Source organism: Phodopus roborovskii, unplaced genomic scaffold (assembly GCF_943737965.1).
Source record: "Phodopus roborovskii unplaced genomic scaffold, PHOROB, whole genome shotgun sequence".
Classification (NCBI taxonomy): domain Eukaryota; kingdom Metazoa; phylum Chordata; class Mammalia; order Rodentia; family Cricetidae; genus Phodopus; species Phodopus roborovskii.
In genome coordinates, this window is record NW_026126575.1 from 710,265 (window position 1) to 734,070 (window position 23,806).

Genomic DNA, 23,806 nt, shown 5'->3' on the forward strand with positions numbered 1-23,806 from the left:
AGGAATGCTGGCTGAAGTCCTGCTGCTGTGGCACTGGGCTTAGGGAGAAATGAACTCTCAACTTCTGAGTTTCCTTGGAGCTATAGTGAATATGGTGATAGAATTGTTCCTTGAAAGGTGTTTATTTATCCCTGGCTATTCTATAGGGGAGAAAGGGAAGAATTTGCTTGCTTCGGGGGAATAGGATGATATGATTTGTGTCAGTCCCACATAAGACCTCTTTTACAATAAAAAATATTACAGTCATTTATGTGTGTATATGTGTGTGTGTATGTTGTGATATATATATACATATATATATATGTGGTGTGTGTATATGATGTGGTATGTATGTAGTGTGTGTGCAGTGTGTACTGTGGTATCTATGTGTGCATGCACAAGTGCACTTGTCTATGTATGTGGAGGTGGAAGGCAGCTTGGAGGAGCTGGTTCTGTCCTCTCTGTGATGGCTCTGGGGATGGAACTCTGGCCATCAGGCTCAGTCGTAAGCCCCTTTACCCATGGAACCATCTCACCAGCCTCCAAAGATATCACCAGCCTCTGAATAAGCCTACTGATTTTGTTTAAATATTAGTCAGTTAGCTTAGTGTTGGGGGAAGGAGATCTCAGGCTCACAATTAATCTCGCCTCTTTCCCCTCTCCTCCTCTTTCTTTTGATGTTTCTTCCCATTGACCCAGATTTTGAGCCCTCTATAAATTGTACATGCCATGGAATCAACAGTCTTTCATAGCTGGTCACTAATCCAGAATGCTCAACCTAAGACCCAACCCTCTGGCATAGCCTGGGCCACCCAGGAGCAGGTGTGAATGGACAGAGTGATCATTCACTAAGACCTGTGTACTTGTGGCATACACACTTTCCCTCAGGCTCTTACTTAGAAACTGGGCTTATTAAATACACAATTTACACAAGCCTGGTTATCTGATATTGGAATACCTAAAAGCTTAATATGTCAAAGTAGAATGGGGGAAGAGACCAAGACACAAAAGACTAGGAACAGTGAAGCTAAAATAGCACAAAAAAAGCTTGGCAGGAGAGCCTAGGCCTAGCATGCAGGAGGGCCTGCCTTCTGACTCTTCAACACTAAGGCAAGCAAATCCTAACAAGACACAAGTCAGAAACTGTTTTATAGCTATACAGCTTCACTAGTCCAGGTGCTCACAGCAATTTGGCAAATTTTAGTTGAGGAAGAAAACAGGAGATGAAATGTAAACTACAACATCTCATAACATTCCCTGTGAGAAGGGAGGAAACTGAGACGGGGAGGTGTGACTCCAGTGTGCATCGCTCTCACCCCAGCCCAGCCTGTGACAGCACGAGGTTTGGCTCATCTTTCCACTGGATCTCTGCGGCAAGAACACAGCTCTGAGGATGCATGCCTGCTTCTCTTTTCCTATCTGCTATGCTACCTTGTTCTCTACTATTGTCTTGTTGTCTTACTATTTTTGTCTTGCCTGCTTTAAAGGTTTGTTTTGTTATTGGTTTATGTGTACACACATGTGTCTGCATGTGTGTGTGTGTGTGTGTGTGTGCACATGATTTTGAGTGCCCATGGAGGACAGAAGATGGCATCAGATTTCCCGGTGCTGGAGTTAGAAGTAGTTGTGATCTGCCTGATGTGGATACTGGGAACTGAAAAGAGCAGCAAGTGGGCTCAACAGCTGAGCCATCTCCCTAGCTCTTGCCCTTTAAAAGTACCATTCCTAGGTTCTTACTATTTTGTTCTTTGACTTCAAGTTCTATGCAGAGAAGATTTATAACTATTTTTCCTTTCTTATGCCAACACTTAAGACTATGAATTTCCCTCTAAGAGCCGCTTTGGCTACATTCTAAGTGTTGGTGTGTGGTGTCTCTGTAATTGATCAGTCCTAAATGTATCTTAACTCATATTGGCTCATAAATTACTCAGATGTGTGTTTTGAATTTGAATTTAAAAAATTGGTTGGTTACTTCATTGGCTATTGATATTTATTTTTTATTCCAGAACATTAATGTGTTCTGTATGATGTCAGTCCTCAGGTGGGTGGTAGAGAGGAAACGACTGAACAGAATCTTTTCTAAGTATATTTCATTTTTTTTTTGAAAAAAACTTTTGCTTTTACAATACAGATGAATGGGAAAAATTCTACTAGATCCTAGCCACTCACCCTAGGATGCCTTGTTATTTATGGGCCACTAAAGAAAACATTTACCCATTAATTCACGATGTTTTATTGATTAACATCTTAATTTCAGAGCTGTTAGAATGTAGGCAAAGCAGTGTGTGCATGTCTTCTAACCAAAGCAGCCATTTCTAACTATTTAGCCTCTCATCTTATATAGCCCCTAAATTATTTTTTTTCTTTTTTGTATTTCAATGCTGTTTATTGAGGAGTGAATGAGATCATTGCAGACATGCCAATGACACTTCATATTCAAAGGCCAGAAGTGGGGCAGCCTCCACACTGAGTCACTGCATGAGCTTTGGGGGATAGAATCAGCAGTGACATCATGATGGGAGATGCCATTATGTATATATGTTTCTCATACTGGTTAATGAATAAAGCACTGTTGGCCAATAGGAAAGGAAGATAGGAGGGACTAGGAGAGAATGAGGAAAGAGGAAGTAGTAAGGAGGGTCAAGATGGAGAGTCTGGAGAAGGCAGAACCGCCAGCCGCTTCACCCTGGTAAGACCACTTGGAAATACATAGAAATGGGTTAATAATTAAGACAGGGCTAGCCGAAAAGAAACTAGTACCTGGCCAACAGCATTATATCAAATACAGAATCTCGGTGTGTTAATTGGGGCTGGCACAGCGGTGGGACAAGACCAGCGGCGGGCAGAAAAACCTTACTCATTACAACATTAAGTGACAGCCTCATGTTTGTTATAGTTCCCAAATTCTAATCATTATTTAGGATTTTTTTTCTGGATCCATAATCTGTCCAGTAGTTTTTTGACTGCACTATTCAAACCATTTATATTATTTTTTTGATGGTTGACCTATTAATTGCTGAGAGATGCATATAATTCTCTCTGAACAGAAGGTGGTGTGTCTATAAACTTCTCTCTGTCATTCTCTCAGACTTGCTTTGTACATGGTGTGGGTGTGCCATTACATGTGGACTAGAATCATGGTAACTTCCAGGTGAACCACTACTATCTACATCATCATTGTTGTCTTCTTCCTTTTGCTATACAGTTTTATCTGCTCTTCTTTTTCTTTTTGCTTAATATAACTTTTCTCATATTTTCATTTCAACATTTGTGTATATTTATGATTTATGGAATGTGATCTTATTGTAAACAGCATATAGTCAGGTGGGCTGACCATACGAACCACCATTCTGTGCTTCCTAATAGCTGAGTTTGTCTCATCACATCCATTTTGTTTACAAACCATTGGATAACTTGCATTTCTACCATTCTCTGTGGTGGGTATCTCAGAATTTCCCAAAGCATAGTTTCAGAAAAACATCTTTTTTTTCCCTCTCTCTCATCAACTCTCATAACAAGGAAATTTCAAACTCAGGGTAAACATTCTTTAAAATACTTAGAGATAAAATAGTGAAGAGTCAATCACTCAACTATCCAAGAAAAATAAATCAGCACGAGTCCTCCCAAATATTTTTATGCATTATGAGGGTTATTAAAGCAGAGGTGCTGGCAAACTCCTTCTATTTCACCTTGTAAGCGGTATTTGAGATCCGAGCCCTGCACACGTGTGCTCCTGCCATCCTCTGCCTTCTCTTGAGATGGTGCACCAGACCACAGGTATATTATTAAAGAATCTTCAAAAAAGAACAGGACATCGCTTAACCAACAAAGCTTTGGGGTTTTGGGTGGCTCTCCAGGGACAGCTGATTAAACAAAAGCGCTGCCTTGTGGGTGGCATACCTTGAAAACAAGAAGGTGCGCTTGGAGCACTGTGGCTGAAACACGACCTCACTTGTACTAGATGGAGGCTGGCTGACCTGCATCTCACAGGGGAACCCCTCCAACAGCAACAGCAAAGGTCTCTCACATTTATTTCCTACATAAAAAGCCAGGCTCATCGGTTACATGCTGGAGGGCTGTGTTTATCCTTCTCAGCTCATGTGCGCTTAGAAGCACAATCACAGACTCTTGGTGGTAGAAGGAATCTGTAGGTTTTGCCAGCCCAGTTACCAGTCTGATGCCAAATGGCCTTTATAGAACTCTGGCAAGGTGCCAGCTACCTATACTTGAATAGAAACATGACAGAGAACTCACTCCCACCTGAGATAGACACCTGCTTTAGAATGGTCCTTTCTGTCTGTGCCAGTGTGTCTCCAGACAAATGAGCTCCAGTTCCACATTCTGCACAATATTCTGCAATGTTTCTCTCACATCCTGCTTCTCTGCACTCTAAAGAACACTCTTGACACTGAATACTAAATTCAAATGGATGGTTTACTTTTGTCAGCTTCCAGGGGCCCATCACTGCCTTAGTTTTCGGAAGCACACTTCACTACTGTGTCCAGAAGTCAGAATGTCTTCAGAAAACACATCACTAGGCCAGTTGCACAGAGATCACAGCACAAGTGCAAGAGCACATTATCTTGAGTCTAACACTGTACAGCCAGTATCAGGATGGCAACAGATCCATCTGGTCCAAGGCTGTACTTATTTTTATTATTCTTTCCAAGCAAGTCTTCCCCCTGTTTTCCCAACTCACACACTTTAGGGGACACAACATCTATAATTAAAGTGATGAAAAGTGTGTAGGTGGCCATCCTTTATCAAGGCTGAGGATGGATCCTAGGGCTCCTAGTCACCCTAGGCACTAAGCTCCTTTGCCTCAGTAATGGAAAGTAAATAAGGGCTCATTCTTTCTTTGACTGACCAAATTCACAAAGCTGTGGTCTCCACATGAATGCCACACATCTGTAGCCCGCAAAAAGGCAATACCTTGGGCTTGCTTTCTATGGCTTCCCTTTGCCTAACTCCACATTCTGTCACAGAGTCCCTCTCAAGGCCCTTCTCTACCTCTCATCCAGTGCAGAACTTCCTTACTGTTGCTGATGATGTGAAGTTTAAGGAGAAGGTCCAGTGTGAGAGAGGGCTGGGCACATGAGGAGATGCTGTTGGCCTGTAAAACCCTATAGGGGAGGTCAAAGCTTGAGCCCTGGTCCTACCTTTCTTTGGCATTTAGAAGGGCCTCCCTCTTTCAGAGGTGTTGATTTGGGGAGCCTCTTATTAGGGTAAAGGGCACTCATAGGCAAGCTGCATATGTGTTCTGACACATTCTCCCAGTGTTTCTGGAAGATGCTTTGCTTTGCAGGAAGGGCCACCGAGTGGCTGGCTGGAAAGTAACACCAGATGTGGTGTGTCTGCTAACTTATTATTCATCTAAAAATGCACTGACGTGGAAGCCTCTGGTCTTTAGATCTAATGGGGGAATTTTGCAGGCCCTATGTCCTACTGCACTCCAAACTGTACAGTGGAGTGTCTTCCATCAGGGTATTTGTGTCATAGCTTCTGGAGGTTAGGGGCTGGCTGTTGTTCCCAGACTCTCTGACCCTCTGACCACAGTACTGGTTTTACATACACCAGTCCTAATATATCTCTGGTTTAATTTGCCCTGGTGACTGTTCCCCTGGACTCAGGGTTCCCTGTGCTGCTAGCTGCAGTATGCATGATCCATCACAAAGGCAGGCTTTGATGGATGCTTTGATGGATGGACTGTTTACTAGACCTTGGAAAACAGAGGGGAAACTGTCTACTCTCATTTGTACTCCTAAGAGTGCACAGTTATCTTTTTTATTATGTTGGAAGACGAGCTTGCCACTCAGCCCAGGCTACTGGACTCACTCACTCCCCTACCCGGCTGGTGAAACTCAAGAGAAGCTTTGGCAATGGTGGTCATGCCAGGAATCTGTTAGGTGACCATAAAACCAAGCTGAATTTGTGTGTTTCCAAGTTCTTTTAAAGCTATTGGTGACAGATCTGAATCAACATAGGAAATGGGTCTGGGTGGTTGTAGCTGGACGGAACCGTGTCCTTTCTGTGTCACACAGTGGCTTGCCGGGCATACCCCTTTTTGATCAGCAAGGCAGACTGTCCGCTTAGGTAAATGCCAATATTGACAACAGATAGAGGGCTCTAAAAGAAACATTCAGGATGGACTTTGGAATGGAGGAGCCATGGGACTCGTACATCAATGGACTAGGCTTGAGAACTCCTATTTCTTAAGTGGATTTTAGTGGCTTTTCCTCTTTGTAAACTTTGGATGACAAAGTACGAATTGGGTGAACAAGAAGGTATCTTTTCTGTTTAAGATTTAGTGAACTGGCTTTTAGACTCCTGGCTAATTCTGATACTTAAGAGTTTTCCAAATATTGTACTGTGGATACTTTCAGCCAGACAATTTCTTACTAATAAAAATCCTTGGAGAACAAGCTGGAAGCTGGATCATATCCACAGAAAGGGAACAGTACCCTAAGTGTGGCACAGTGACCTGAGGTGCCACCACAGGTAGGGACACAGATGTCACCTGCATGGCAGGGATTTCAGAGGAGACAGAAAGAAGCCCTCTGATCTAGTAAACACTGCTTCTAGTGCTCCTTTCTAGCAGCTTGACTACTGCCCCAAGGCTACTGTTTACTTTATTCATGCACCAAGGCAACATTTTTATACCAAAGTAGCAAAGGAAGACTGCAGCCCAGCCCTGTTTAACTTATCAGTAAACAGGATTTATTGGTTTCCTGCCCCTAGTTATCCTGTAAACAACCTCTTCAAAGATTTCTTCCTCCCTGATTCTAAAATCCAGGCGTATTATACCTCAAGAGTGATTGTGCTTCTTTATCAGGGGGACAAAAAGCTTCCCTGGGGCATGATGTGCAGCCTGTAATCGGAGGGTGATATGTGTCAGTGAAACTAATGAGCCCATCATTTTTTGTCGGATATTGTGTCTTCCAGTTCCTTGACCATGTTACTTGCCTTGATGGCTCTCCAGAGTGGTGGGGGCTGGGTTTTGTTTGTTTTGTTTTATTTTAAACATGTTCTTCTGTGGCTCAAGTTGGCCTTGAACTCACTATGTAGCCAAGGATGATCTTGAACTCCTGACCTCCTGCCTCAGTCTCATCAGGGCTGGGATGATTAGTGTGCATCACCATGTCTGACTTTGGAGGCCTGTCTTCTGACACACTGACTCAATAGCATGAATGAATCCCTTCATTATTCTGTAATCACAGTACACCATGCCTTACCCACAACACCCAGGGTTTCTTACTTTGATGTTTCCAGCTGCAAATCATTAAATTTCTTCATTAAAAACAATTTATCTGACCAGTGACACCACATGGGTTTTCTTGAATTATTAATTAGTGTTTTTAGCTAGGCTCTTTTTCATTTGAACTATGGAGGAAAATAGAAAGCATATTCTCCATTTATTTAGTGGTTAATTAGACTTAGAGCCTTAGGTATAATGTTATGTTTCCAACCTTTCCTTGAAGATTGTGATTTTTACAACCCTGGTAAGAAAGGCAAACAAACCCTCACAATGTGATAAAAGTGAATCTCATCTGTGTCACTTACTAGGTGACAAGACCAAGGGTGGGTATGTGTCCTGAGAAAGAGCCATTGTAAAGTTAAGAAATGGCCTCAATTGAAAGGCATCAGTTATAGAAACAGAAGCAGAGGGGAAAAACACAAGTCACAGGTCTGCCAGGGGCCTTGCAAAGGCCGTCTTCCTCAGAGGACCCTCTGCCCATCACTACTGTGGCATTACCTCCTCCACAGACATTTCATGGCTCTTTTTGGCCCTCTTCTATCATCCTTTCAGAAATCCTATAGCATTTACACCTGATTTATGCAACCCTGTTTTCTCTGTGTATACATGTGTGTGTGGGTATGTACAGAGCCCAGAGGACACCCTCTGGTGCCATTTCTCAGGTGCTATCAACTTCATCCTTTTTGAAAGTGCCTTTCATTGACCGGAACTTGCACATTAGGCCAGGCTGGTTGGTGAGTGATTCTGAGGGGGTCTGCCTGTCTCCACCTCCCCAAGGTGGGATTGCAAGTGTACATTATCATGCCCAGCCTTTTAAAGGTGGGTTGTAGGGATTAAACTTGAACACTGACTGCCTGAGTTGTCTTCTAACCCCAACCCTAGCCTTCATTATACACAAGCCTGGTAGGCTTCTTCCTCCAACAGCAGCTTTGTAGATTGTTCACAGGATACAGATACTCAGTAAGCGTTTAAGAAATGCTGGTTGAACAACATCCTGAATTCTGTCCTCCTTGGGAAAAACATGATAGACTTCTAATGTTTATTTAAAAGAAGATAAAATTCAAGGAAAACTCTTTAAGGTCCTAAAGCTTGCTTTGTACTGAGTGATTTCCCCCCTTCCCCTCAGCCTCAGGCTACAGTTTGTGGAGGAAAGGATGTCTAGCTAGACAACCCAATTGAGGTGTGTTGGAAATGTTGGGGAAGGGGACTGAATGCTGACACTTTCTATAGCTGGGCAACTCTGCCAAATTCACCCTGAATGTTGACTCTTTTATTGCTAAGTGGAAAAAAAATCTCTATCCTATAAAACTGCATGGAATTTCTGCTTCTAGCCAGGGCACTTGTTATTGACGGTGGCTCTTGAAATGTTGGGACACACTTGTCCAGATGGGCACCAAATAAAGTGAGAAAAATCTTAGCTTCATATTTTAAAATGAGTTTTGCTTCCAGGTGATGAGCTGGGCAGGCTATGACTGGCATGGGCAGGGCTAACCCTTTGCTCAGGCCCCAGGGACCAATCTGATCTAAAATCCGTGTCCTTCAAACAAACACTAGCCTGAGACTTGTCAGCCCTTCCACCTTCTGTTGAACCTCTGCCTTGCCTCAGGCAGTTTTCGTGTTTAATCTGAACTTTTAGGGCTGGAGAGATGGCTCAGCCGTTAAAGGCTAGGCTCACAACCAAAAATATATATCCTTTAATCTGAGCTTTTGTTTGGGCCTGGTGGGGATTGGAACTCCATGTTTGCACTGAGAGATTTTAGCCATCTTATTTGTCTCCTTCCTGCTACTTAAGTGTGTTGGGTGACAAGCATGTACAACACAGATACATCTTTTCTCCAAAGAGTCCCTCTGATACCATGGAACCCAGGATAGGGAACCTAATTATCTAGAGAGAATCAGTTAGTTCACACTGTATGTGTGGTTTAGGTTGACTCTGAATTCAAGATCCTCCTGCCTAAGTCTCTAGAGAGTTGGAGTTATAGGCATACACCACCACACCCAACTAGCTCCAAAGTTTTGTTTAAGCTTCCATGGTAAACACTTACTGAGTACTGACTAAGTGCCAGGCCTTCTGCACGTTACAGAGACCATCTATGTAACACTAGCATTAGTGTCAGCATGTAAACAGGAAACAGAAGTACAAGAGGGATAGATAACCTAGTCAAGGCTACACAATGAGTAACCAGCAAAATGGATGTCCTGATTTCCCATCAACCCCTGGTCTCCTCTTCAGCATTTCTCCTGCCAGCCAGAGTTCATGCCATTCTTTCAGATACAAGATCTGGCTCTTGGGGACATCCCCATTCTTCTTTTCTTGAGTTTCATATTCAACATTTCAGGAAACCCATAGGCTTCCCTCCCATGCCACTGAGTCAATACAGAACTTTCCTCAACAGCCACGCTACTCCTACTGTTTCCAGTCTGCCCACTGGCTATCTCCATAGAGTGCACTTTCAAATGCAAGTCAGATCTTGTAACTCCACTTCTCCAAAGCCTAAGTTCTCACAAGGCCCCACATCCTCATCCCTGGGCACCTTACTGGCATTGCTGGCTTCATCTAATCCTTTACAGAGAGACCTTCTTGTTTTGCCTCAGATGCCAGAGGTCTCTGGCCTCAGAGTTTTACCATTAGGGCTCTTGATTTGGAACTTTCTCCTCAACCCTCCTGTGGCCTCACAGTTAACTCCCTCACTATCCAGGACTCTACTCAAATGCTACTTTCTCATTGTGTCCCATTTAGTGTGTACACTGGAGTCCACTCACCAAGGTAGTACCAAACTCTCTTATTTAGTTTTTCCCTATCACATATATTATGCTTTAACACAGCATGGGATCATTGGTTTTTTTTTTTTTTCTATTTATTGCTCATTGTGTATCCCCCATTCTCTGTCTACTGGTGTACCCTAAGTACCTAGGAAGGAACATCTTATAATCAAAGACTGTTGAGTAGTAAACAAATGGACTTGTTTCTCAAATATTAGGATGGTGATAATTTTGTTATAGACTAATAGAACAATCTCAAGTGAAAACAAAACAAAATTATACAGAATATAATGGAAGGTAGTTTTAATCAAGAGTCTATTGAACAGGAAACTTAGTGACATAATCAGACAAAGGCATTATGAGGTGTGGATGGAGGTTGGAATGAGTTGAGAAGATACAGTGGACCTTTCCTGGGAATAATTTAAACCTTGTAACACATTGGTAGGTCACCCTTTCTTTTTCAGAGACTCAAATTTAAATTAGTAGTCTTGTATTTTCATACTACAAGCTAGGTCAGTCCTAAAATTGTTCACTTTCCAACTTTCCTTGTCCTTGTGGTGTCAAGGGCATAACTATTTGTCTATGGTGTGGTCACACATAATAAATAATTATTAGCTCCACAGGGTGGAGAATGCTTCTAAGCAGAAATTAGGAAGAACACATCCTTCATGAAAGTTGGCTTCCTGTACATTTAAAAGGTAAATAATTTCTTACCGCACTTGGCTTTAGGGCTCAACTGCTATCTCTCATCTACCTGTGACACTACCTGTGACACAACACCAATTACTAAAGAGTTCTATCAACATGATTTCCAATGGCTAACCAGGGATGACCTTTGTAAACATACTCACGGACTTCCTTGCTAGAAAGATCTCATGGAGGGCACACACTCAGTTAAAGAAAGAAAATAGACAAATAAAGTGGTATTAGAAACACTCCTATTGGGGGATGGGTTCTTAAGATACGTGAACTGAGCCCCAACTGCCCAGGTAGGCTGAGCTTTGAGACAGTGACCCTGGTTAGAGGGACTTCATAGGCCCAAGTGTCAAGTCTCTCTTCCCCGCATTATCTCCTCAGAAGGCCTTGGGATCACCAACACCAGGGTTCATGCTCAGTCAGCACAGTATGAGTTGAAGGTGTCACACTCCCTCTCTTTTAAACATACTATTTTTGATTTATTGGGCATCACATAAAACAACAACAACAACAACAACAAAACCAGCTCCAGGTGCCTTTAGGGCAGCCAGAAATAAAAACTGCCTGATAGGTTGATCCATCTCGTGTCCCTAATGCAAAGGCCCCTTCAATCTCTCTGGCTTCATCGGTTTTCCATTTCCCCCTAGTTTATTTCCACTACCACATAAACAAGTTTCCATTTTTACCATCCTCAAATAATATACCTTCTATACCTTTCTTTAATGGGCACCCCCCATTCACTGTTCCTTAAAACAACACAACACAAAACACCCAAACTCTTCCAGATACATTTTCTATGCTATCCAGTTCCTTCCTGTCTCCATGTCATGTGTATCTGACTTGGAAACCCACCCTCACAACAGCCAATCATATCACACATGCAGGCTGGTACAACCAGGCCTCCCCCCCCCCCAATACCTGAGACAGAGAGCCTGAGGACCTGACACACGGATCCACAGTAAACCACTCCTGACCCAGCTAACATCAGGGCTCAGTGGACAGAACAAAAAAAAAAAAAAAAAAAAAAAAAAAAATCAGGAAACATTTCATGTTTTGCATAGGAGAAAGCTGGGGTTTGGGAAGAGCAGTTGAAAAGATGATGGTGGTGAGGTAGGAGGCTCCGACTTACACAGTGTGTGGTGGTGATGATCACAGAACTGGAGATGAAGGACAGGCCATCATTCATGCTGACCTGCAGTGCAGCTTTCCTGCAATGACAAGAGAACCAAATGCACTTAGCATACTGTGTTGTGAGCAACAGCTTGAGAGCCACACAGAACTTGGTTACTTCCCTGTGGGGCCTAAAATTTTTTCCTTGCAGCATGGAGAGGACAGTCTCTCAGGGCCAAACACCTATGACATCCAAGAGATGCTGGATGTGCTCAGCTGATGTGTCAAGGCAGGATGTTAACTTTGCATTGCAGTGAACTTCAATGGACAAGGAAAGCCTGTCTCATTTGACCTGTTTACTATACTTTGTGATTAGATAATGCTAGCTAGCTAGCTTCCTTCCTCCATCCCTCTGTCCCTCCATCCCTCCGTTCCTTCCTTTGAGACAAGGTTTCTCTGTCAAGCCTTGGCTGTGCTGGAATGCAGCACTGGAGAACAGGCTAACCTTGAACTTAGAGATCCACTTGCCTCTGCGTCCTGAGTGCTGGGGTAAAGTTGTGTTCTACCACATCCTGTTAGATAAAGCATTCTTAAAAGACCCATCCAAGTCAATAGGGATAACTGGGTGGACTCAGTAGTCTGATGGCACAGAATTGTGGGCCCTGTAAGACTCATGGAAATACAGCTGTGGACAAATTGTCTTCTCCAGGCTTCTGTCCATAAAGTCTCACAGAGATAAGAACTCATGTCACGCTATATGACTTTGGGCTAGGTAGCTGGCCCCAGAGTCATGGGCTAATTGCAGACTCCCAGTTGGAACAAATGATGAAGGAGACCTAATGTTTTCCTTGGAAGCCATTTCCTGACTGGTAGGCATGGTTCTGTCCTCTATCAGTCTGGGTTCTCTGGGCCCCATAGCCCTACCCTAGCTCAGGGTATTGACTATCTTTCATGGCCACCTCACCAGCACTTGTTTAAATGGCATCATGAGATGTCCCCATGAGATCAGGGAACACGGGAGAACACCCGAGGCTTTGTGAAGGGTTGAAAATGACGCTGAAGGTCATGAACCAACCATGGCACTTGTTTTGCCTTTTTAAGTTTCCATGTCTTGAAGGAACAGATAACAGTCACTTTCCAGGATAGATGATGACAGGATGTAGTAATGCATGTGAGAACTTTCTAGAAATGTGGTTGGTGTTGAGTCAGCAGACCCAGGCTTGAGCCCATACTCTTCCACTGGCTGCTGTGTGACCCTGAGCAAGGTATTCAAATCCTTCTAGCTGGCTTGACTGGTAGTGTCTTCTCTGTTGTGAACTACAGGGGATGAAAGAGATGTTTAATCACCCTCCTGGTGGCTGCTTTGCCATAGCTTTGTCACCATCGTCATTGGCAGAACCCAGAGGAAGATTCCACGATGACAACGGCAAAAGATAGTGCTGCTCCTCTATCTCCTCTGCCTCTGCTTTCCTGGCTGTAGAACCCTGTGGCTGATGAAAACTTACATGCCAACTTCTTTTAAGATGGGTGCTGGGCACAGCAAGTAAGTGTCTTCCACAGCAAAGGGCTTCTCATCTGCAAAAAGGAAGTCACAAGGTTATGTTTTCCAGTTCTGTACCTTTGGAGGTCATCAACCAAGTCCAGAGGGACGTGATGAAAACAGAGAACTGTGTGAAATAAAAACTCCTCTTGCACTTAGTTATGGTTGGAATATAAAATGTCCCCTGAGGGCTTACTGTTGAAACCAAGTACCATGCTGGAGGGGGTGGCTATAGAGGTAGTCACTGAAAGGCTGTGTCTAAGGCTAGACATTGCCCTTCTGGTAGCTCTCCCCTATTTCTGGGAGTGTATTCCTTATCTCAGTTTCTCTCCTCTCTTCTTTCTACTCTTTCTCAGATATATATATATATATTTGCCTCATGCCCTACCCACCTCTCTGGCTGTCATGAGGTGAAGAACTTCCTTCCTTCACTCCTTCCAACTCCATGGACTGAAACTTCTAAGAACTAATTGCTGTACTTGTTTACCTTGTGTATTTGTCAGAGCAGCAGAACGCTGACATCTTAGGGAACCAAGGCAGGAAGAGAGTTTAAGTTTCTCTCCCCTATCTTGAGTGTGTGTGTGTGTGTGTGTGTGTGTGTGTGTGTGTGTGTGTGTATTATCTTCCTTTATGGTTCTCCATTTAATTTTTGAGATGGGTTTTCTAAGTGAACCTGGGTCTTCCTGATTCAGTAAGGCTGTCTTGTCAGCCCTGGTTATCCTCCTGGCTCTACCTCCCCAGTGTTGGGATTGATGACAGGCACATGTTGCTGTGCCCAGCTATTTATTTCTGTTTTCCTATGTTGGTGTTTAGGTATTCAAACTTGGGTCCTCATGTTTCTGCGGAGCAACCTTATACCACCCGAGTCACCTCCCTATCCCAGGGTCATTTTTAAGATGCAAAAATGGAGGTTCCGAAAGATAGGCCAGCGAGAGAAGCAAATCCAAGCTCAGACCCAAACTCTGCAGCATCCAGTCCTCACAGAGAGACTTCTGGCTCCAGGGAAGTCAGGATGAAGGAAAAAGGCAAACTCCCAGGCATGGCTGACTGGATGGATCCTGTTCTTATTTCCTTGTGCTTGTGGTTTATCCACAGCTTTTGCACACGGTACCGGTGGTGCATCCCCACCCACAGAGCCACAGGCAGCCATAGAGTGGCTTTGTGACTCTAGGCTGCATGCTGTGGTTAGAGCTGGAGGGCTTCTGAGGTGGCCATAGCATGGAGGCAGATAGAGCCTGCCAAGGGCTCCACACGCTGGTCCTGTGAGCTCCTGTCTCATCTCCCCATCCTAGCTAACAAGGGCGAGGGGCCAGAGGCAGCCTTGGCAGCAGGGCATTTCTAATTCTTCTCCTCTTTTCAACTTCCTTTCCTGGTTGGGAGACCAAATATTTCTGGGCCAAAGCAGACAGAAGGATGGAGGGCTGTGGCTGCTTGGGGTATATCTCTGCTGTCCCTGAGGTTGAACCCAGGCTGGGAGGCTGTGGCCTAGCTCTGTGGAGCTGGCACTTCTTTGAGAGGGACTGTTTGGTTTGGAGCCTGTTTTCACTTTACCACAAAAATGAGTGGCTTTTTCCCCCTCTCTCTCTAAACAAAGGAGGGCCATTTGGTTTCCATAACTCAAGTCATCTGACTCCTTCCTGGAATGGTCACTCACTCGGGAAGCAGGGCATAGACTTCCTCCTCTGCCACAGAGGGGCCTGTACTGGTTTGGGGGCCATGCCAGCCTCACCGAAGCCTCTGCCAATGCCAGTTGTGTCCTGCTGTTTATGGGGCCATAATCTGCTCTGAGGACAATGGGGCCCTGCCTCTCTGCTCACTGGGTGGCCTTTTCACTTCACCACTCACTAGCACTGAGTTAAATGGTAATGGAGACCAGGAGCTTGGGGCACTCTGCACAGTTTTGTTTGCAACCAGGGAGAAAATTAGAGAGGGATGGGAGTTGGAGACCAGAAGTTTGTTTGTTTGTTTTTAATGAATTCGAAATACAGGTACTTCAGAATTCTAAGCACACCTATGACATACTAGCCCAAATCCTTTGTCATAGGAGTTTGATAATCAGACAGAAATTTGACTTAAATCAAGATTTAAGAATCAATAAATGTCACTACATTGACATGCTGAGCGCAATATGGGAGGCAGACATTCTAGATACAGGTGTGTCACACCTTGTGAGGAGGACACAGGAGATGCTGGCCCCACTGATCCAGGTTCAAAGCACAGATTTTCCTCTGGCTAGTGTGCAACTGGGGCCAGGTTCATGTATGGTTGGTGACTATGACATCATTGTGCTGCTGTGTGCAAATAAATACGAATAAATTAAAGCACAAAGTGTAGTACGTGAGGCCCAATAAGGACTGGAGAAACTTCCCTCCACAGCACCCAAGTCTTTACAATCCATTGTAAATGTAAAGGCCACAGCTTTCAAAACACCTGGTTGCTTATTCACATTGTCTGGCCATACTAACATCATATAGACATTAGGAGTCTTGGAGATGTGTGTGTGTGTGTGTGTGTGTGTGTAGCTTTATTTAGCATAAGGGTTCATCCATCCTTTGTATACACACAAATGCATTTATGATGACTTTTCTCAACACTGAACAGCCATAGTCTTAAGTTTGCTTATTCATCCAGAAGAGAGAAAGATATTAGTTTAGTGCTCACAAATGCTAATTATTCCAAATGCTAGTTAACTGAGTTTGTGCTACAGAGGGGTCAGAGGTGGAATTCTAATCTATGTTTTATTGAAATGATCAAGAACTTGAATAAGCAAAGCTGGCCCCCAGCAGTGAGCACACTTTTCAGGTCAGGGGATGAAGGGTCCCAGTGCCATAGTGAGGTACATGTCTATCCTATGATTACCTGATTTTTGACAAAGAAGCTAAAATTATACAATGGAAAAAAGAAAGCATCTTCAACAAATGGTGCTGGCATAACTGGATGCTGATACATAAAAGGTTATAGATAGATCCATATCTGTCACCATGCACAAAACTTAAGTCCAAATGGATCAAAGATCTCAACATAAATCCAGCTACACTCTTGAACAAATTGGCCCAGGAGACCACTTCCTAAACATAACACCAGTAGCACAGACACTGAGATTGACAATGAATGGGACCTCCTCCTGAAAGTGAGAAGCTTCTGTAAGGCAAAGGACACTGTCAACAAGACAAAACAGCAGCCCACAGAATGGGAAAAGACCTTCATCAACCTCACATCTGACAGAGGGTTGATCACCAACATATACAAAGAACTCAAGAAGTTAGTCATCAAAATACCAAATAATCCAATTAAAAAGTGGGATACAGAACTAAATAGAGAATTCTCAATAGAGAAATCTCAATTGGCTGAGAGACACTAGAGAAATTGTTCAACATCCTTAGCCATCAGGGAAATGCAAATCAAAACAACTCTGAGATACCATCTTGTACCTGTCAGAATGGCTAAAATAAAAAATACCAATGATAGTTTATGCTGGAGAGGATGTGGAGAAAGGGGACCACTCCTCCATTGCTGGTGGGAATGCAAACTTACAGCCTCGTTGGAAATCAATTTCTCAGAAAAATTGGAATTAGTCTACCTCAAGATTCAGCAACTCCACTTTTAGGCATATACCCAAAGGATGCACATTAAGATATCTGTTCAACTATGTTGATAGCAGCATTAATAGCCAGAACCTGGAAGGAGTCTCCATGGAAACCCTGGCCTCAGGAATTTCCCTGGAGGCCCTGCTTTAACTGCAATGAACTAAGAATCAGGAACCACACAAATGAGCTCAGTCTCAGGGTTCTAACCTCACAATATAATATTCTTCAGGTTGTGGGAGAGGTTCCCAGTTTTCTTCCCTACAATTTGGTGACTGTCTATGGATTTGGGATAAAACCAAGATTAAAATCCATTAGCCAATCCAAACACCAATCAGTGGGTTCATTTGAGGCTCATGAAATAATTAGAATCCTTTTCAAGTCTTGGCAACCTTTCTTGCTATAAATGTGTGTTCTGGCACAAATAAACAGAAAAATAGTCCTTAGTCTTATCTAACCCTCCAAGAACTGATGTAAGCCCCTGAAAGGAGTTACATTCCTGCTGTGCTATTTGCAGGAGGAGGACTGAAAAGCTAGCTGGGCTGCTGGCTTTGCTCTCAGAAATCCCCTGGGTCTAGGGAGAATTTACAAGGCTTCTCTGAGCCAAGTTAAAGGGTCCAGTACCAAATTATCAGCTGCTTTGTCAACACTGGTCCAAATTAAGGGGGAACAGAAGTTAGTGCTGGGCTAAACACCTCCCTTGGTCTCTGCCTTCAAAAGGTAACAGCTTTGAGGGAAATTACAGGCAGGGGCACCCTGAGTTGGTGAAATTCAAAACATCTGGGTTAAGCATTATGGAGCAACAGAATGAAAGGAGGTAGCCAAGTGTCTAGCTACCTCAGCTGTCACTTATGAACAATGTCATTACTTTGAACTCAGAGCACAATCTGGGAGGCAGGTGTCAATGGGTCCTCACTGGGACCCACTACTGAGAAGAGAGAGAGGTACACTACTAGGTAGTGTTGAGTGTGGGCTCTATGCTGGAAGGTTTTCATAGATGGGGATAACAGCTCAGGACTCTTAACAGAAGACAGTTCTGCTTTTTGGTACAAAGCTCTGTGAAAGTAGAGCATGACTTCTACTAAGACAGGCTGAGTAGTAATGGTGAAGTCAAGGGAAAGGGGAGTTAACCTAATGTGGAGAGAGGGCTGTAACTACATGTGGGCCATGACTTCAGAACCTGATATGTGTGTTTCACTGTGATGTCTTCCTGTGCTCAGCAGGAATGTGGGGGACACCTTCCAAGTAGTAGAACTGGGAGGCCAACCTGGTGCTCATACATGACTCAGAGCTATCTAACTCTCCTGGCCTGGAGCTGGAGGGTTTCTTGGAGCCCTCAATAGTCAGATCCTGTAAGACCAGAGGATGAGTTTGGTCACAGGTCCTGGGTCAATGGATGACAAACTCATAGTTCTGGCAAACGGTCTTCAGGGTATGGCTCTGCTTCCTATGTCCTATCCTGTTCTGTGGGGCAGGCTGGAGCAGGACAAAGTCATAAGCACGTGAAGAGCTGAGCTACAAAGGTCCAGCACAGCTCTGCCATTCGTGGGGATACAACCCTGACCAACGCCTTTTACCCTTTTCACAACTTAGAGTTCTCATCTAGTAGATGGCAACAATATTCAGCTCTTGTCTTATAAATCTTATTGGGAATCATTATTAAAAGTTTAGCATTTGATAAACACATTATCTGCAGTAATAAGGTAGACTGTTGTCAGGCCCTCTCTCTGTGAAACACAGAGTGAGTGCTTCTGAACTGAGGGGCTCTTGCAACTTGGCCACCAAGTTATAGCAGGACCGTGTGTGTGTGTGTGTGTGTGTGTGTGTGTGTGTGTGTGTGTGTGTGTGTGTGTATACATATATGAGATCCACCTATCCAAATAGGATCTTTGGGACATATATACATGGTACAGTAGATCTCAAATGGAGGGATTTTCCCCATAAGAGGACAGTTGGCAATATCTTAGACAAGATGAGGAATGGCATGAACATCTCCCCAAGAATTATCAGCACTGCTGAGGGGAAATGCCTGGTATTAATGTCTGATGTGTCTGAATATAGTTCTTCAGTCTATGTCAGCAAGGCTATGGGCATCATTGCAGGCTTCAGAGCCACTGGGTTGCTTGTACAATGTTCAGAAAGTTCAGAATTGTATAAAATAATGAGTAGAAGAGGGAGAGGGAGTGTGTTTGGCTAGAAGGAGGAAGAGTGTTTCTCAAGTAGGTTTAGTGGGGCCCAGGCAGGTAGCATAGCATCTGTGCAAAGCATAAATGTGGCTCTTATAGGCACTGTACTGCTGTCTGGGTCATCACATGATAGGGGTGGGAGAGCTGTAGAATCTAGCACCTGATATACTAACACCCACACAGAGCTCAAGGCAGGAGATGAGGGTTGCCGTGGTCACTGTGTTTGAGAGGAGGAATGTGTGTCAGGATTATATCACTGCCTCATAAGAGAAGAAGGTAAGAGAAGCCAGGTGTCCCAGGCAGGGGTCAGATGCCTTGCTGGTCTCTGATGGTTCCCACTGACCTTATGCGCAAGTTTTGATCAGTGTTCAGTGTTCAGAACTGCTTGTCAGAATATCCCTCCTGAATTCTCAGGATAAAATTTTATTTTTACTTATTACAAAAGTAACATATGCAGTGTAAAAATTCTGAGCTGACAAAACTTTTAAGATATTGGGAATGTACCTGAGACAAGCTGTTCCCATACATCTGAGGCTGCCCTTACACTCTCAGCGTAGCCTAGGCTGGCCCTCCCATGTTAGCCTCCTGAGTGCTAGCATTTTAAGGGTTTGAACCACCATAGCCAGCTGATAAATGTCATGGAGGCCTTTGTGTTAATATTTCATTCTCTGTGTAGTATTTTTATAGAATTAGGATCATGCTACACATAACTTAGTGGAATTTGGCACTCGCGTCTCTCTGAAGTTATTGGAGCAGCTTTGGGTACTGCAAGAAAACTAAATGAAGATAATGTGGCTCATTGTTCACACTGAGCTTTTTCTCTTCTCTATAAATCCACACCAAAAAATTCTTGACGGATGACATTTGTAAAACATACAAATTATCTTCTCAGCAAAGAATCAGCCCTTTAAAATGTTATGATCCCAAGGCCAGAATCATTGCTACACTCCAAACAGCTGTAATTTGCTAAGAATAAATAGACTTTTAAAAACCTTGTTTTTCCCCCATAAAGGACAATTGAGGATTCATGCACAAGGCACGTGCCTTGTGACACACAAACTCTTCTGGCTGTGTGCAATTAGATTCCGAAAATGTTTACCTTTGGAGTTGAGATTAAGAGGCAAGCCCAACCCAAAAGCCTGAAGCCATGTTCACGGCAAGATCATGAAGGAGAACTCTTCACAGAAACCAGGGCAGAAGAGCGAAAGAGGGCCCTAGTGCACACTTGAGCTGTGTGGCATGTGCATGGCATGTGCTGCCGTGGTATGCAAGTTGTTGCCTAAACTGAACTCCACCAGTGTACTTTTATTCCTTCTCAGGAGACCCAAACCAACTTCTCCCAATGAATGCTGAATGGATATTTAAACAACACAGACTAACATCCTGCTTGGGACTCCTGGGCTCTAGCTGTTTCTGTTTTCAGGATCTTCTCTTGAATCATCCTATGGAAATGACAAAAGGGCAGTGCTGCACCAGGTCCCCATCCATCACTATATACATACGGGCAGTGTCCAGGAAGGTTCTGCCACTGGTGCAGATGTGGAGGGGGGGGGTACCAGCTTCTCACATAGAGGAAAAGGGTAAGGGTGAAGGCAGGGTTCAGGGGAACTCATAAGCAAATTTTGCCTCAACGCTGCCTACATAGAAAAATGTTTTGTGCTTGAGTCCACGCAGGGCTCACCACTGAGCACTTGGTGGTCCCATGTCAAGTCTGACTGCACACAGGTCCCTGCTGATAACTCAGTCAACCTGCCTCTGTGAAAGTCTCTGTGGTGGCAAACCTCACCAATCTGCATTCCCATGGTAGATTTCAACCTATCTGATGTTTGTCTGAATTGAATGATGTGAACATGGGGTGACACATTCTTTCCAGGAGTCACTTCAAAATTGGCACAAAAGCCACACTCCAAAATCAGGGGACACACATGCAGTAAAACATGAGGCTGTTGAGGCTCAAGCACAAGGGGCCACATGGGAAAGCAGTGCCACCTCGCCGTGGTCACACTGCCAGCTACTAAAAATGATGCTCTACACCCTGGGATCTGCCTTCCCTGGATTGGGGTTCAAGTCTCTGCTCTCCTCTGTACGATATCAGAGAGGCAATTCAATCCTCTGAGGCCACTGGAGTTGGGGCTTTGGGATCTTGGGGAATCTGTGTTTCATGGCAGGGCAGAGAAGTGGTCCAGAGCCTTGGAGTGAGATGCCCAAGTTTAAGTTGTTAACCTTGCCATCTAGTGACCCCTGACACTTCATCTATCTGAGTTTGTTCAGTCATTAGGAAAAGTGAGGGTGCTGTAAGTCTTCCCTTACAGCGTGACTGTGATGAAAATGAGTTGACATGGGGAGGAGATGTCACAGAAGGGCCCTTGAACAGCACAGAGGCCAACTAGGTACTCAGAGGTCAGTAGCTGCTAACTCTTAGATGAAGCTTCCTGGGGAAGCATGAAGACCCCATGCCTCTTCATTCTGGATGACACAGTGACATTCTCATGGGACATCAGCTCCTCAGGATCATTTCCAAATTGCATGCAGTACCTTTGACCAGCACATGCAATTCTCTAACTCACAGCATAGGCTTTTGTTGGGAAGTTTAAGGTTTTCTTTTTTCCTTTCTCTACTGTCACAGAGATACTGGTGATTGATTGCCTCTGGGTGCCCACAACAGTCTGGCTCCCAAATATCTTCTAAAGTGAAATATATTTTCTGGATAATAAGACAAAGTTTAAAAAGCAAACACCCTAGACCATCTACATCCTAATAAGGTAATTTTCTTTTGGGAAGCTGGGCCTCCTTAGGGGAACTTTCAAAATTGCCTGTTTGAGAAAGTATCTTCAAGGGGACAGGACCCCATCCTTTGAGAGTGTATGAAAAAGTAAGCCATGGCCAGCCTTGTTAAATAAGACATCAAGCTGGGAAGTAACATTTTATATAAAACATAAAGCATGGCTGTGAAACCATACAGTGAGCCTTGTAAAATGCAGTGAATCTGTAAAAATGTCAATTTTTGTTCCTAGCTGTTGTCACACAGCACAAGGACCATCTAGCATGTGTTTTATTATTGCATTAGTAAACTGTCCATCTTTTATTTACCGTGCATAAAATGGGTTGTTTCTCAGCTCATACCCCAATGTCTCTCCACTTCAGCATCCTAATCTCTATGCAAGTGGGTCTCTGATTGGAAGCAGAACTTCTCTTAGCATGGTACACTGAATACTGAAGTAGGAGAGTGTGCAGCCAGGGTAAACTGATAACAATTACAGTATTTCCAAGGTATGTTCTTGGCCAGAAGGGACCTTAACCTGGTGATCAGAAAGCCAACCAAATGCTAAATTAAATAAGTATGCTATGCCTAAATGATTGCTTTAAAATTTTAAATTAAGCTTAAAAATAACTTCAGTGAGTTCTTTTCTAATCACAGGGGAGCTGTGGTTGTGTAGCAATCTTAGAAAATAGACAGGGAGAAGAAAATATAAATTTACTGTAGTCTTAGTCAGAGGTGGCTGATGCTAACAGTTCAAGGTGTGTCTTTCAAGTTTGCACGTGAATGTGTCTGAAGAAGATCCAAACATAGCCTCTGTGTACTGCTTGTAACTTTGTTTTAACACAAGATGTAACATTCCCATAGCATTAGTCACTTTCCTACAATATTAGCTAATTAGGAAGGGTTACTTATAATGTACATGTGGCTCATCTGTGTGAAATGTTTAAGCTGTTAGTTAAATGCCCCCCTTCTTTCTTCCTTTGTTGTCATGAACAGTAGCATGATAAGCAGGCATGTAACCCATGTCTCTGTAGACCAGCTGTTCTCAACCTTCCTAATGCCATGGCCCTTCAATACAGTTCCTCATGCTGTGGTGACCCCACACAACACTACTAACACTACTTTTTTTTTTTTTTTTTTTTTTTTTTTTTTGCAACTTCATTTTCATTGCTTCATGTTTTTGTACTTCATAATTGTAATTTTGCTATTGTTGTGAACTGTAATGTAAATAACTGTGTTTTCCAATGGCTAGGTGACCCCTGTGAAATGTGGTTCAGACCCACAGGTTGAGAACTACTGTAATAGACATTCCCAACCATTTCCTTTGAAAGACCTTGGGATTAAAATGTGGGCCAGCCATGTCTGTCGCCATGCACAAAACTCAAGTCCAAATGGATCAAAGACCTCAACATCAATCCAGCCACATTGAACCTCTTAGAAGAGAAAGTAGGAGGTACCCTTGAACAAATTGGTATAGAAGACCGCTTCTTGAACATAACTCCAAGGGCACAGACACTGAAAGAAACAATTAATAAATGGGACCTCTTCAAACTTAGAAGCTTTTGTAAGGCAAAGGACACAGTCGACAAGACCAAACGGCAGCCCACAGACTGGGAAAAGATTTTCACCAATCCTATATCCGACAAAGGGCTGATCTCAAAAATACACAAAGAACTCAAGAAACTAGTCAACAAAACACCAAATAACCCTATTAAAAAATGGGGTACAGAACTGAAGAAAGAATTCTCAATGGAGGAAATCAAAAAGGCTGAAAGACACTTAAGAAAATGCTCCACATCCTTAGCTATCAGGGAAATGCAAATCAAAACAACTTTGAGATACCATCTTACCCCTGCCAGAATGGCTAAAATTAGAAAGACCAGTGATGACTTATGTTGGAGAGGATGTGGAGAAAGTGGAACACTCCTCCAC

General features: G+C 43.5%; 1 protein-coding gene across 1 annotated transcript in view; it reads right to left on the reverse strand.

Moving 5' to 3' along the window:
* Antxr1 (ANTXR cell adhesion molecule 1) overlaps positions 1 to 23,806 on the reverse strand; it is a 177,736-nt gene that overhangs the window by 79,765 nt on the left and 74,165 nt on the right. Inside the window, exons 11-12 of the mRNA XM_051203441.1 lie at positions 13,309 to 13,378; positions 11,823 to 11,901 (exon numbers count right to left, since the gene is read on the reverse strand). Of these exons, the coding sequence (XP_051059398.1) occupies positions 11,823 to 11,901; positions 13,309 to 13,378 (149 nt within the window). The remainder of the gene's footprint in view (positions 1 to 11,822; positions 11,902 to 13,308; positions 13,379 to 23,806) is intronic.